The following is a 13,864-nucleotide window of genomic DNA, read 5'->3' on the forward strand; positions in this document are numbered from 1 at the left end:
ATAATTTGAGCAAGCTTGATTATTATAATCACAATTTAATGTCTACGTTATAATCTATGCTCATTGAAGTAATTTACACAAAAAGACATTTTTCGGGTCCTAAATAAAGGTTTTTTATATATTACCTGCTCTCTAACTAGTTAGTATGAAACGCTATTGCGACAAAGCACAGCTCGAGTACAAAATTAGACTGGTGAATATTTTTTTCCCCGGGTGTACATTTTTGAAGCTTTACGTCGATATCATCATTGCATTTACCATTTCCAATCTCCCCCAAAGACTATGCCTTCACCAGATTTTTTACGTCATATGCATGGTAATCAACATAATGCTTAGGCGCATGATTATTTAACTGATTTGATTTTTTTTTAATCATCAAAAACATTTCAATTTGTTTCTTTCTGTTATGATATGTTGTCACGTGTTGCATGACAGGCTAAAAGAAAACGCCAAGAGGAACTCGAGAAACACAGACACGAGGAACAACAACGAAAACAACAGGTAATTCATTTACTTCCCTTTTTTAATCACCTCATTTATGACATTGCTTATTTATTCATTTTGTTTAATTACAGGAGAGAGAATTCAAAAGACAACAAGCCGCCATATTAAAAGAACAGGTAATAATCACACATAACAAACGCTTTCGTTGCTTTGATCTTTATTTATTATGTTACCTTTTTTGTGTTGTTTCACGTAATAATCATTTCATTTGTGTTTTATAATCGAAATAAGGATTTAAATTTCGTATTAATTTTGTGTGTGTGCATTTACATATTGTCAAATTTGTCGCTTGTGTATATACTGTGATGCTGTTTTTCTCCCTAGATGTACATACAGGAGATCAGTAAACAGCGAGAAATGCTCTACACTGTTGAGTTGGTATGGACATGTATCTAATATGAATGTATAATCTGTCTCATTCATCATTCACTTTTTATTTTGTTATTTTCCAACTCGCTAGCTTACTACAACTTGCTTTACGCAATTTTTCTCAGATACTAATTTGGTTTTAATGTGTTTAGCGGCTCGCTGTGTTATAACTAACATCAAGTGCGAAAAATTAAGCTTATTTTAATTTTTTGCGTTGAAAAGTTGCATTTTATAATGTCTAGTGCAATTTTTAAAACTGTTGGTGAAGGGATTTCTATTTCTATAAAATTATACTGACGAATTTAAAAAAATACAAAACTGCTAATTGCTTCACTAATTTTATTTTTAATATTAATTGAGAGTAAGAGTTCATAAGTAAAACAGCATGCGTTTTGTGACTTTTGTCACGTTTTTGAAAGTTATTTTCTTTCACCAGGAGCGCGAAAGGCGTCGCCAACACATGGCTCTAGTGAAAGCTTTGGAAAATCGTCGAAAACTCGAGGAACGCGAACGCAAAAAGCAGCAACTTTTGGCGGAAAAACAAGCGAACAAAGAGAAGAAAATGGAACAACGAAAAATGGAAATGGAAATTCTCTCTGAACTGCGAAAACCGTGCGAAGATTTGGAACTCGATCAGAAACCGTTACCGGAATACGAGCGAATTCCAGGTTTGAAATTGCCTGGAAAAGCTTTTGCCGATATCCTGATGGTGTTTGAATTTTTGCACAATTTTGGCGAAACGTTGGGATTCGATATGGAGTCACTTCCGACTTTAGATTCGCTCCAGCAAGCTTTAATGCCTAATGAGCACTCTTCCGAAGCCGAAGAAGAGCTTTTTTCTGTGATGACACATTTGCTAGTCTGCGCTATTGAAGATCCCGGAATTCCAAATCCAGCACGTCATACGACAATACTGGGACAAAGTCTGAGACAGGCCGACATAACTCATGCGAATTTATCGGAAATTTTACGAATTTATCTCTACGCTAATGCGACAGGCGAAGTTAAAGCTTTAACGGGGGTGCATTTTGAAAGGGATCGAGAGAAACGAGTGGCCGATCATCATCAGAACGACAACGAAATGCAACAAACTTCTCTTGGAAAAAACTCGCAATATTACGAATTATTGCATGAGAACGACACGTGGAAAATGTCCGATATGTTGAAAGATAAGCCGTTTATGGCGCTTTCACCGACATGTAAAGCCGAGATTTTAGCATTTTTGTGTAACGAATTGTTGCAAAATAAAGCCGTGATTAGACAGATAGAGAGTTCGTTGGAGAGTGTGGCACAACAGAAGAAGGAAAAGTGGCTCCTTGATACGAAAATCCGAAAGTTGAGGATGTTACACGGGAGAAAAGTGAGGTCGGAAGCAGTTGAAAAGGCCCAAAATAAAGTTGATGGAGAGGCTGAAGGGGCGGTAGACTCGCCTTCTTTGCACAAGGATGACTTATTAGATGATGAGGAAAACGATATGAGTGAGAATGAAAGTGTGGGGACGCAACCCGAAGAGGTAATTACACAAGGCGACAAAAAAAAGTCATGTCGTGATAACTTGACAAATTTTATATCATTTTGTTCGTCTCAGTGAGACAAATCAAATGCACTAAAAAAAATTCAAAAAGTCCATACAACTAAATGAACTAAATATTTTTTTATAATTTAAATAAATTTGAAATACTCAATAACTATTAGGCCAATTTCGTTCAAATAAAGACCATTCTAAAGGAATGACCTTGCCCTTAAGAATGATATGAAATTTGAAATTAAATATTGGCAAACTTTTCTTCGAACAGTGTTCGAAGAAGTTCGAAGTAAATCGAAGTAGTCTAAGAAAAACCCTAAGAGGATTTTTTTCTACGTCACCATCGTGTAGAGCATCTTTTTATTAGTGAGAATCCAAATTTTTAAAATAATATACCGAGTAGTTTTTAAGATATGCTTTTTTGAAGCTATTCAGGTATTGCGCCATATGGGAGAAATGCATGTTAATCTTACCTAAAATTGCATTTTTATAAAAGTATTTGTTTTAGGATTCTCCTTATGCTTAAAAATGGTCAATTGCATCTTCTTTGTTCTAATTATAATAAACAAAAACTGTTTCTTTACTTAAAACAAACAAAGAGTACCTGCGTACTAATTAAAGCAAATAAAGAGTTTTTTGTTCTAAAAATGATCACTGATCATTGAGCAAAAAGGATCTAGAAGTTTAAAGCAGAAGCTTTAAATATAAGAACAAATCTTTTTCAAATTAAATCACTTTTCATCCAGATTTCAACTTGCTCACTTTGTTCTAGCTTTCTGAACTTTTTTTTTGAAAATGTTCTCAGTAAATGCTTTCTCATCACTTTCTACTGATGTTGAATGCAATAAGTCAGTTGCTTCGTGTGCAACTGTTATCACAACAACTACTACCTACAAGCAAACTGAAGCTAATCGTAGAATGTACCAACAAAATAAATCAGGTGACTTCTTGCATTTAACATCACTCGAAAATGTTGAAAAAGCATTTGCTCAAAACATTTTCAAAAAAATTTCAGAAACCTAGAACAAAGTGAACAAGTCGAAATCTGAATGGAAAGTGATTTGATTTGCAAAAGATTTGCTCTTATATTTAAGACTCTTGCCTTAAACTTCTAGATCCTCTTTGCTCAATGATCAGTGGTCATTTTTACAACAAAAAAACTATATTTGCTTTAATTAGTACGCAGGTACAATTTATTTGTTTTAAGTAAACAAACAATTTCAAAAAATCATATCTTGAAAACTACTCTGTATATTTTTTTGAAAATTTGGATTATAACTAATAAAGAGATGCTCTACACGATGGTAATGATGAAAAAAAATTACTCGTAGGGTTTTTCTTAGATTATTTCGATTTAGTTCGAACTTCTTCGAACACTGTTCGAAGAAAAGTTTGCTAATATTCAATTTCAAATTTTATATCATTCTAAAGGGCAAGACCATCCCTTTAGAATGGTGTTTATTTGAAGGAAATCGGCCTAATAGTTATTGAGTAATGATTTTGTAAAGTTAAAGTATTTTAAATTCATTTAAATTAGAAAAAAAATATTTTGTTCAAAGTGTGTGGACTTTTAAAAAAAAAAATTTAGTGCATTTGATTTGTTTCACTGAGACGAACAAAATGATATAAAATTTGTCAAGTTGTCACGACATGACTTTTTTTTGTCGCCTGTGTTATTAATTTTTTGTACTAGTCAATACGAAAACCAATTTTATCTTTTTTAGGAGGAGGATAACAAACTATCAGGTGAAGAATTGGGTAAGAAGCTTGAAAAATTGGTAAAACAGTCGGAGGCCCAATTGCAATCTCTAAATTCGTCCACACATCAGCTTCGGGCCTCTTGTTTTGGACAAGATCGCTACTGGAGACGCTACTGGTGTCTGTCTAAAGCTGGTGGTGTTTTCGTAGAAGCCATGGAATCTGCAGAACCCGAGGTTTTGCTCGAACAAACTCAATTCGACCAATCAACTGAGACGATAAACAGTTTAAATGATATTAATAAGTTAATGAACAACGTTGAAAACATAAACGACTCTAATGTCGATAAAGAAGTGAGCAATATTGTCGGCAACAACGAAAGTACCGAAGAGGTCGAGAAAAATCTAGTAAAAACAACCGATGATAATGATAACGAACACAGAAAGACCCCAAACCGATTAGGAGTGTTCGAAAATGGTGAAATTTTAGATAAAAGCGAACGAAATTTAGCGGAATTGAGAAAAAGTGTAGACGACATAGTACAAAACCTTGAACGAAATATAGAAATAGAAAAGGAGAATAAATTAAAGCAAGAATCTCTGAACAAAGTCAACAATCACGTTGAAGAAATTAAAACAGAGCCGGTCGAGTCTGATTCTTTCGCTAATAAAAAATTCAACCTTTTCGAAAAACTCGGTCAATGTATGGAACGTGAGAACAAAACCGAAGAAGACTTAAAAGCCGATGTGAAAGCCGAAGTTAAGGAAGAATTAAAAAATGAGATTCTCAACGAATTAAAATGTGATATAAAAGTCGAGTCCAAGACCGAGGACGAGAAACCATCCGAAAGTGAGCATAAATGGTTCAGTATTTTAAATAAAGAGGGCTCTTGCGAGGGTATTTATTTAACAGCTGGAAATCGATGGGATAATGGTGTTGGTGCTTGTACCAGAGATAACCTCACCGAACTTAAAATTCCTGTTTTTCCACCACCAGGAGCCAACTCCTCCAATTATCACAGTTTGTGTGACAGTCCGGCTCCTCTGCAGATGACAGCCGAGGAGAGTGCTCAATTGGAGCACATTAAGAAACATGGAATGCCCAAATCGTGTGCCAGGAAATCAGTTCCTGTCGATAAAAGATACGGTTGGTGGAGGATTACAGATCCGGATCAGTTGAAAGAGGTTTTGGATAATTTGCATGTGAGAGGGGCAAGAGAACGAGAATTGAAACGAAACTTTATAAGTATCATGCAGACGATGTACGAGAGACAGGGAAAATTTTATATCGAAGAAGGGCAAAAGGATTTGACAGAGTTGGCAATGGAAGGGATTGAAAACGTCAAATTTACGGATGGTGGGGCTCCATATCCCGATGAACCGGGGTCGTGGAGCCAATCGATAGCTCATCGCGTTGATTTATTCCTTTTAGAGCAGGTATTTATTTATTATTTTTTAATAATTGTTGCCAACTATAAAAAATTTAGGTTGAAGCGCTTGAAGACAAAGTGGCCAGTGCGAGTATGCAAATCAAGGGTTGGAAAATCCCAAATAGGGACACTCCCGAGATTCCTCCCAACGAAGTGGTGCCTCTCGTGAGGGAGCGTTTATCATCGTTGGAGGTTAACATCGAACGTCGCTACCTCAAACCTCCATTAGGAGTAAAGTGAGTATACAGGGTGTTCCGTCTAAACCCCACTTTAAAAGTATTGGGAGTTCGAATAATCATATTTGTTTGAAAATTGGTACATAGCCATAATGCATTAAGTCCTCCTAAATGAAAATATTTTCAAGATGGTGGCACTTCCGCTTATACCGGAAGTCGGTCTCAATTTTCTGATTTTAAATGGAAAGGTATATTTTTTACTGCGTTTTTGGATTAATCGGGTTATTTTAAGGGAGTTTTCATCGGCTTTCCCTATACCTAAATTTAGCCGTTTTTGAAATATTTGAAGTTTTACAAAAAAATTTGGTACTGCACCTTCCAATTTAAAAATCGGTAACTCTGCCATTTTTTTAGATTTTGAATTCGTTTTTTTTTTGGCGTTTGGAAGAGAAAGCTTAGATCCTTTTTCTGGTGTTTTCAAATTTTGAAAAAAAAACATCCCAAAATTTAGGGTTACTTATAATTTAAATACTCACAACTTATTTTTTCAAATGAAAAAACCCAATTTTTATTTTACTAAATAGAAGAGAATTTAATTGGGCATTGATCTGTATTAACATTCCCTATACCTAAATTTAATAATTTTCAAGTTATGGACTTTTTTTAAGCCTACAGAAAATTTATTACTAGCCACACCCGTTTTCACATAGTTTGCAATGGAAATAAAAATGTCAAAATTTTCTCTAAACAAACGTCAACAGTAAATTACTATTTGACAAATAGTGCCAAAATATGAAAAACCAAAGTTGTGCAAACTTAATTATTATATAAATTATTATATAAATGTCAGTTGTCAATTTTGACATTTTTGATTTCCATAGCAAACTATGTGAAAACGGGTGTGGCTAGTAATAAATTTTCTGTAGTTTTAAAAAAAACTTCATAACTTGAAAATTATTACCTTTAGGTATAGGGAATGTTAATACAGATCAATGCACAATTAAATTCTCTTCTATTTAGTAAAATAAAAATTGGGGTATTTTATTTAAAAAAATTGAGTTATGAGTATTTGAATTATTACAAAAGTAACCTTAAAATTTTGGGATTTGTTTTTTTTTTCAAAATTTGAAAACACCAGAAAAAGGATCTAAACTTTCTCTTTCAAACACCAAAAAAACGAATCCAAAATCTTAAAAAATGACAGAGTTACTGATTTTTAAAGTGGAAGATGCATTTCCAAAAATTTTTGAAAAACTCCAAATATATCAAAAATGGATAAATTTAGGTATAGGGAAAGCTGATGAAAACTCCCTGAAAATAACCCGATTAATCCAAAAACGCAGTAAAAAATATTTAAAATAAGAAAGTTGAAACCGACTTCCAGTATAACCGGAAGTGTGGCGATCTTGAAAATATTTTCATTTAGGAGGACTTAATGGTTTATGGCTATGTACCAATTTTCAAATAAATACGATTATTCCAACTCCCAATACTTCTAATGTGGGATTTAGACGGAACATCCTGTAGTTTAAGCTACTCGCTACGTTCGTGTTACTAATTTTTTTTTTATAAAAGGCCTACGTGTATCAATATTGCCAATGTGGGGGAGCAAAATTCGACATCGGGTCAGGAATCGACGTCCGCCGTTACGAATCAGCAAGTTTCGGATCCGAATGAAATCCCAAAAGGATTAGCTGTGTGGAGAGAAGCTGTGAATAGGGCTCAGACGTCGGCACAGTTGGCCATGTGTCTTTACTCACTCGAATCGTCCATCGCTTGGGACAAGAGTATCATGAAAGCTGTGAGCTCTTCTCATGTCTTTAATAAAATGAGAGCCCGCAAATATAACAGCAAGCTCAGTGTGGGTGCTTGTGCTTTTTCTAGTTTTTTAGTTTGCTCAATGTGTGGTGAAAATTCGGTACTAACTGCATGAGAATTAATTGCATGATGATTTAGATTTTAGATTTGGTTTCATTTTTCACCACATATTTTATTTTATCGAATAAAATTTCATTTCATTTAATTACTAGCAACAGCTCGATTTTTTGACTAATTTTAATGGCTGTCTGCACCTAATTTTCATTTCACTAATTGGAAAAATTGTTGGGTTGAGTGTTTGATGTCTGAGTTTTCTTACAGAACTGCCAGTTTTGCCACAGTGGGGACAACGAAGATAAACTTTTGTTGTGTGATGGTTGCGATAAGGGCTACCACACGTACTGCTTTAAACCGAAAATGGAAAATATTCCTGATGGTGACTGGTATGTATTTTAAAGAAAATAAAAAAACATTTTTCGGCCTCCGTCTAAAATTAGTGAAAACACCCATTTGTATTGTCTATGCAAGAAAATAAAAACAGGGTTTTTTAATGAAAGTTTTTGTATTGGTAGCACTGAGACACTGAAATGTCAAGTCTGTTCTGTAGTTTTCTTTCTGTTACAAATTCTGTCCACTGCCTTTTTTCATCCAAGATCCAACCCTAAAACAGCTTTCCGCAGCCAACAAATGACTTTTTGGAAGTGTGCAAAAAATTTGTTTCACATAAAAATAACCTCAAACCATGATGAAAACTGATTCCTTCCGGCCTAAATCTCGTATTTCTACAACATTTCACTGCACCGAAAAGTCGAATCAGAATGAATCGAATTTTAAGAAAATTTTCGGAAATTTTTCTGGCAATAAATTTTGAATTGCAGCTTCTGCCACATTCTGAATATGCTCTGGCGTATCTTGTGTATCCATTTTCAACTAATGCAATTGAATTTTCTTCTCAAAAATCTTAATTATTTTAAAAATGTCATAAAATTATTTTAAATTTAAATCATTACACCGTGCAGTAAGTGCTACCAATAGAAGAAAAATAAATTCCCTAGCCGGAGAAAATTTAACAATAGGTCTAGCCCTATATGCATGGGCTAGGTGCCCCAGCGTCTATTTTCGTAGGTATGTCAACGATATGATCATTTGGGATAAAGTAGTCTTAGGAAAAATTTCAGTTTGCCAACCCCTCCAATAACTGAAATAGAGGGGTAACAACCCTTAACTTATTTTTTTTATCTCAATAACTAATAAAGATATTCGAATGCATTCAACGCACACTTGTAGAGAATTTTGAACTCTATTACATATATTTTTCTTTGATTTTTATCTTTATTCTAAAAACTCATTTTTTTTTTAATTGGGGGTGATTTTTTTTTCAATAACCCCTTATTGGTCGGCGTTTAAACCTACAAGATACAAAAATCATAGGAAAAAATAAAATCAACTATTGTCACTATTTTATGTAATATCGAATTCATAAAAAACTTGTACAGCAAAATTTTGTTGGAGTAAATTAGGCTACGTGAAAATGTCAAATATTAACGTCTGTCATTATGACAATTTTAATGTTTAAGTTTTTAAAGCACTAAATTCTCAAGTATGTTTTGAAAAAGATGTTAAATTGCAAATAATAGGTAGGCCAACCATTACAGACGTATTCAAGTTGTCTAGTTGACCTGTTGAAATCAGTAACCAGTTAACCTAAAGTACGTAGAAATGTTACACTACAAATTTTTTTACAATTTGACGTAACTACGATGTTTTGCTGTCCTAGTTTTTTATGAATGCGATAGTACGTGATTGGCTTTTTTTGTTGTGTTAGGTAAAATAAAACATTTTACAAGAAACGTAACCTTTTCAGGTTTTACATTACTTCGGAATTTTGAAGGCGAAGGGCGATAGTCCCTTGTTTTTTAAAAATTCGTCCGCAATATAAAAATCTTAATAACGTTTACTTATTACGTAAGTTACTATACCGAGTGAGTAAAAAGTATGGGAAAAAAATTTTTCGAAAATCTTGGAAATGGCAATCTACTATGACAATTTTTTTACTTAAGGATTTTATACTAAAAGTGACCTCTAATAAAACTGATTTTTAACCAGTAGTTTTTTTTTTAATTAGAAAACCAAGAAACAAATCGAAAAATGTTATTCCAGAAAAACGATCATATTTGAATAGTGCTTTAAACTGCACTAATTATTTTTTGCAAAATAATTAGTTATTTTTTGCAAAATAATTAGTTTATGCAAAAAACGCTTGGTTCCATATTTTTTATTCACCAGGTATAGTAGTTTACGAAATAAGTAAACGTTATTAAAGTTTTTATATTACGAGCGAATCTTTGAAGGGCTATCGCCCTTCGCTTTCAAAAGTCCCAAGTAATGTAAATCCTGATAACGTTACGTGCCTTGTAACACGTTTTATTTTATCTAAAACTTCAAAAAAAATTTGGCTAACTGTAGCAGTGTTTTTATCATTATCATTATCGTATATTCTCTGTATAACTGTTACTTCCCTATGTTTCTTGGAAGATCAATCAAGACAAGTAATACAGAGTGTTCCGTCTAAACCTCACATTAAAAGTATTGGGAGTTGGAATAATCATATTTGTTTGAAAATTGGTACATAGCCATAATGCATTCCCTATACCAAAATTTACTAATTTTTAAGTTATGGTGACTTTTTGTTAAGACTGCCGAAAATCTATTACTAGCCATATCCGTTTTCGTATAGTTTGTTTTCAAAAATGTCAAAATTGTTTGTCAATAAACGTCGACAGTGACTTATTATTTGACAAATAGTGCCAAAATATGGAGAGTCAAAGCTACTCAAACTTAGATTTAATTAATTTATTTTGTATTTATGGAGAGTGTAACAAAATTATGATGTCGTTCATTAAACAAAAATAAATTTTTCTCACTTGTTAGCTTTAAATAATAATCGCATGGTAGAACCTATCAATAATAATTAAGTTTGCATAACTTTGGTTTTTGATATTTTGGCACTATTTGTCAAATAGTAATTTACTGTTGATGTTTGTTTAGAGAAAATTTTGTAATTTTTGATTTCCATATCCAAACTATGTGAAAACGGGTGTGGCTAGTAATAAATTTTCTGTAGTTTTAATAAAAAGTCCATAACTTGAAAATTATTAAATTTAGGTATAGGGAATGTTAATACAGCTCAATGCACAATTAAATTCTCTTTCTCTTCTATTTAGTAAAATAAAAATTGAGGTATTTCATTTGAAAAAATTGAGTTATCAGTATTTGAATTATTACAAAAGTACCCTTGAAATTTTGGGATGTTTTTTTTTTTCAAAATTTGAAAACACCAGAAAAAGAATCTAAGCTTTCTCTTTCAAACGCCAAAAAAACGAATTCAAAATCTTAAAAATGACAAAGTTACCGATTTTTAAAGTGGAAGGTGCAGATCCAAAAATTTTTGAAAAACTCCAAATATTTCAAAAACGGTTAAATTTAGGTATAGGGAAAGCTGATGAAAATTCCCTTAAAATAACCCGATTAATCCAAAAACGCAGTAAAAAATATAGCTTTCCATTTAAAATAAGAAAGTTGAGACCGACTTCCGGTATAAGCGGAAGTGCCGCCATCTTGAAAATATTTTCATTTAGGAGGACTTAATGGTTTATGGCTATGTACCAATTTTCAAATAAATATGCTTATTCGAACTTTCAATACTTGTAATGTGGGGTTTAGACGAAACATCCTGTATATGAGAGGCCAATCACGTACATAAAACAGTGAAACTATGTAGTTAGTTTTATTTTTTTTTACCTATGTTCCACCATTCCTATGATTTTTGTATGTTGTGGGTATAAAAGCTGAATAATAGAGAATTATCCTCAATTTTTTCGCTAGGTGTCACGAAAGAGGTTGTTAAAAAAAGTCACCCCCAATTTTTGAAAATAAAAATAAAAAAAAGAATAAAGATAAAAATGAAAGAAAAATATATGTAACAAAATTCAAAATTCTCTACAAGTGTGCGTTGAGTGCATTCGAATATCTTTATTACTTATTAAGAAAAAAAAAATTAAGGTCAGGTCAGGTCAGGGTTGGTACCCCTCTATTTCAGTTATTAGAGGGGTTGTCGATCTGAATTTTTTCCTAAGACTACTTTATGCCAAAAGGATCATATCGTTGACATACCTACAAAAATAGACACTGTGGCACCTAGCCCAAGCATATACGCTTGACCCCTTGTTTTTACTTGCAGTTGTGAAGACTCGGCTAACGCCTCATCTTCACAATCCGTGTTCGCACTTGCAAAATGACAGTTTCTAGCCTAGTAATACAAATAATTTTTATAAGACAGCTTTTTCACCCTTTCTCTAGGTATTGCTACGAGTGCATGAACAAGGCGACAGGCGAGCGTAATTGCATCGTTTGTGGTAAGAAATCGTCGACGTCTGGTACTCGACTGATATTATGCGAACTGTGTCCTCGCGCCTACCACACCGACTGCATTCATCCCATGATGCACAAAGTTCCTCGCGGAAAATGGTACTGTTCCAAATGCATATCGAAGAAACCTCAAAAAAAGACTATGCGTAAGAACCATGCAAAGTGTAACAAGGACAGCGAACTGTCCGACCATCCTCCTTCTAGGTAACTCCAACATTTGAATTTCTTTAATTTTTTTAACTCATTTTGTTCTTCAGTCCCGCACCGTCTCATAGTTCCGTTACGACGAACGAAGAAACAACGAATTGCAACCAAAGCGACGTCTCTAATTCGAGTCTCGGCAATGCAGGCTCTCCGTCCACGCAAACTTCCAAAAAGGATCGCATCTCGAAGAAATTACTCAAAGAACTCGCACCGTGTAAGACAATTTTAGAAGATTTGGAATGCCACGATGATGCGTGGCCCTTTTTACTTCCGGTGAATACGAAGCAATTTCCAACTTATAAGAAAATCATCAAAACTCCTATGGATTTGTCAACTATCAAGAAAAAATTGTACGATGTGAGGTTTGTATTACTTTCATCAAAATTGATTGTGTGAGTGATTTGTGTTTTTCTCTGTGTAGTTATAAATCAAAAGAGGAATTCGTTTTGGATGTGAGACAGATTTTCAACAACTGCGAAGTGTTTAATGAGGACGATAGTCCTGTCGGTAAAGCAGGTCACTGCATGCGTCAGTTTTTCGAAGCTCGGTGGAACGAGTTGAGTATTTCAAATAGTTGAGGACTACTTTATCCCAAAAGACCTTACCATCGAAGAATGAGGCCCCCGGAAAACAGTGTTTAAAATTTCGATGAGGTGTGATTTAAAAAAATGATTTTTTCGATTGTATTACTGCGAAAACAAAAACAGTACAGGTATTTCCAGTGTGTGATATTGACTTTAAAAATGTATACTTGAGCTTTTTATCGTTCAGAAATTGTAATTATTTGAATGCAATTAAAAAATCTTGGATTTGCGCATCACTTGACTTAAAAAGAATGTGATTTTTAGTTGGTTTCTCAATTTGTATTAATTTGTATTTTTGATAATTATGTATTTTTTTATTTAATTATTTATTTAGGATAATTTTTTGGTTCATTAAATGTTCAGTGGTTTTTATTTATTTATTTTCTAACTCAATTTTCAGTTTCTTGTCTTGAAGTTGCAGTGAAATAGAAGAGTAAGAGTTTGTATAAAATGTAAAGAAATTTCTTCACATACTTGCATCGCTCAACCTTAAATTAAATGTCTCTCTAGCCTATTACAAAATGTTTTTATGTAAGCTGAACATAGTTCTCAAAAGGAAAGGATGTATTAATAAATAATGTGTTTGGTAGGCTAGTTCTCTGCAGCGCTAAACTGCAACTCATAGAACTAGGTTATGTATTTTAATGTAAGATATTTATATTAATTATATTTACTTATAAATGTCGAACTTTTTTATTTTTCCATCCAAATCTCCAACAAAAAGAAAAAAGAACACAACTGTGTATTTTTACCAATGATCATTCACAATTATAAATTTAATATGTGTCTTTCTTGTGGTATATTTATAACGGAAAAATGTTCTTATGATTTTTGTTAAATAATATATTAAAGAACAAGTTTTATAAGGGTTGATTTGGCACACGAATCCCAAGTTAGAAAACGAGCCGTAGGCCATTATAAAACGAGTATTTTATGGTATTTTCTAATTTGCGCCTTTTTTTTTTTCTTATTTTAATTAAAAAATATTTTTGTTGTCTAGAGAATTTTGTGTTAGTTGGTATCGGTTGGTGACACTCGGCGCCTACCTGATTTTTTGAATTATTTCTGCCGTCTGTGATTAAAAATAAAATTTACAACTTATTAGTTATTAATGTTATATAACAATAAT

At 33.1% G+C, this 13,864-nt stretch overlaps 1 protein-coding gene across 11 annotated transcripts in view; it reads left to right on the forward strand.

Moving 5' to 3' along the window:
- LOC123011632 (bromodomain adjacent to zinc finger domain protein 2B-like) overlaps window positions 1-13,420 on the forward strand; it is a 70,080-nt gene extending 56,660 nt beyond the window's left edge. For 5 of the 11 annotated variants that reach the window (XM_044409167.1, XM_044409173.1, XM_044409169.1 and 2 more), the window contains 11 exons: window positions 436-501; window positions 576-620; window positions 829-882; window positions 1,310-2,386; window positions 4,123-5,532; window positions 5,583-5,761; window positions 7,277-7,562; window positions 7,841-7,962; window positions 11,879-12,151; window positions 12,205-12,513; window positions 12,573-13,420. In XM_044409167.1, the coding sequence (XP_044265102.1) occupies window positions 436-501; window positions 576-620; window positions 829-882; window positions 1,310-2,386; window positions 4,123-5,532; window positions 5,583-5,761; window positions 7,277-7,562; window positions 7,841-7,962; window positions 11,879-12,151; window positions 12,205-12,513; window positions 12,573-12,729 (3,978 nt within the window). In that variant the 3' untranslated portion in view covers window positions 12,730-13,420. The remainder of the gene's footprint in view (window positions 1-435; window positions 502-575; window positions 621-828; window positions 883-1,309; window positions 2,387-4,122; window positions 5,533-5,582; window positions 5,762-7,276; window positions 7,563-7,840; window positions 7,963-11,878; window positions 12,152-12,204; window positions 12,514-12,572) is intronic. The other 6 variants (XM_044409171.1, XM_044409178.1, XM_044409170.1 and 3 more) reach the window with 4 other exon arrangements.
- The last annotated feature ends 444 nt before the right edge of the window (window positions 13,421-13,864 follow it).

The sequence above is a fragment of the Tribolium madens genome, unplaced genomic scaffold (genome assembly GCF_015345945.1).
Source record: "Tribolium madens isolate multiple individuals breed KSU strain unplaced genomic scaffold, Tmad_KSU_1.1 Scaffold_91;HRSCAF=231;Tcas5.2_LG7, whole genome shotgun sequence".
NCBI classification, from domain to species: Eukaryota; Metazoa; Arthropoda; class Insecta; order Coleoptera; family Tenebrionidae; genus Tribolium; species Tribolium madens.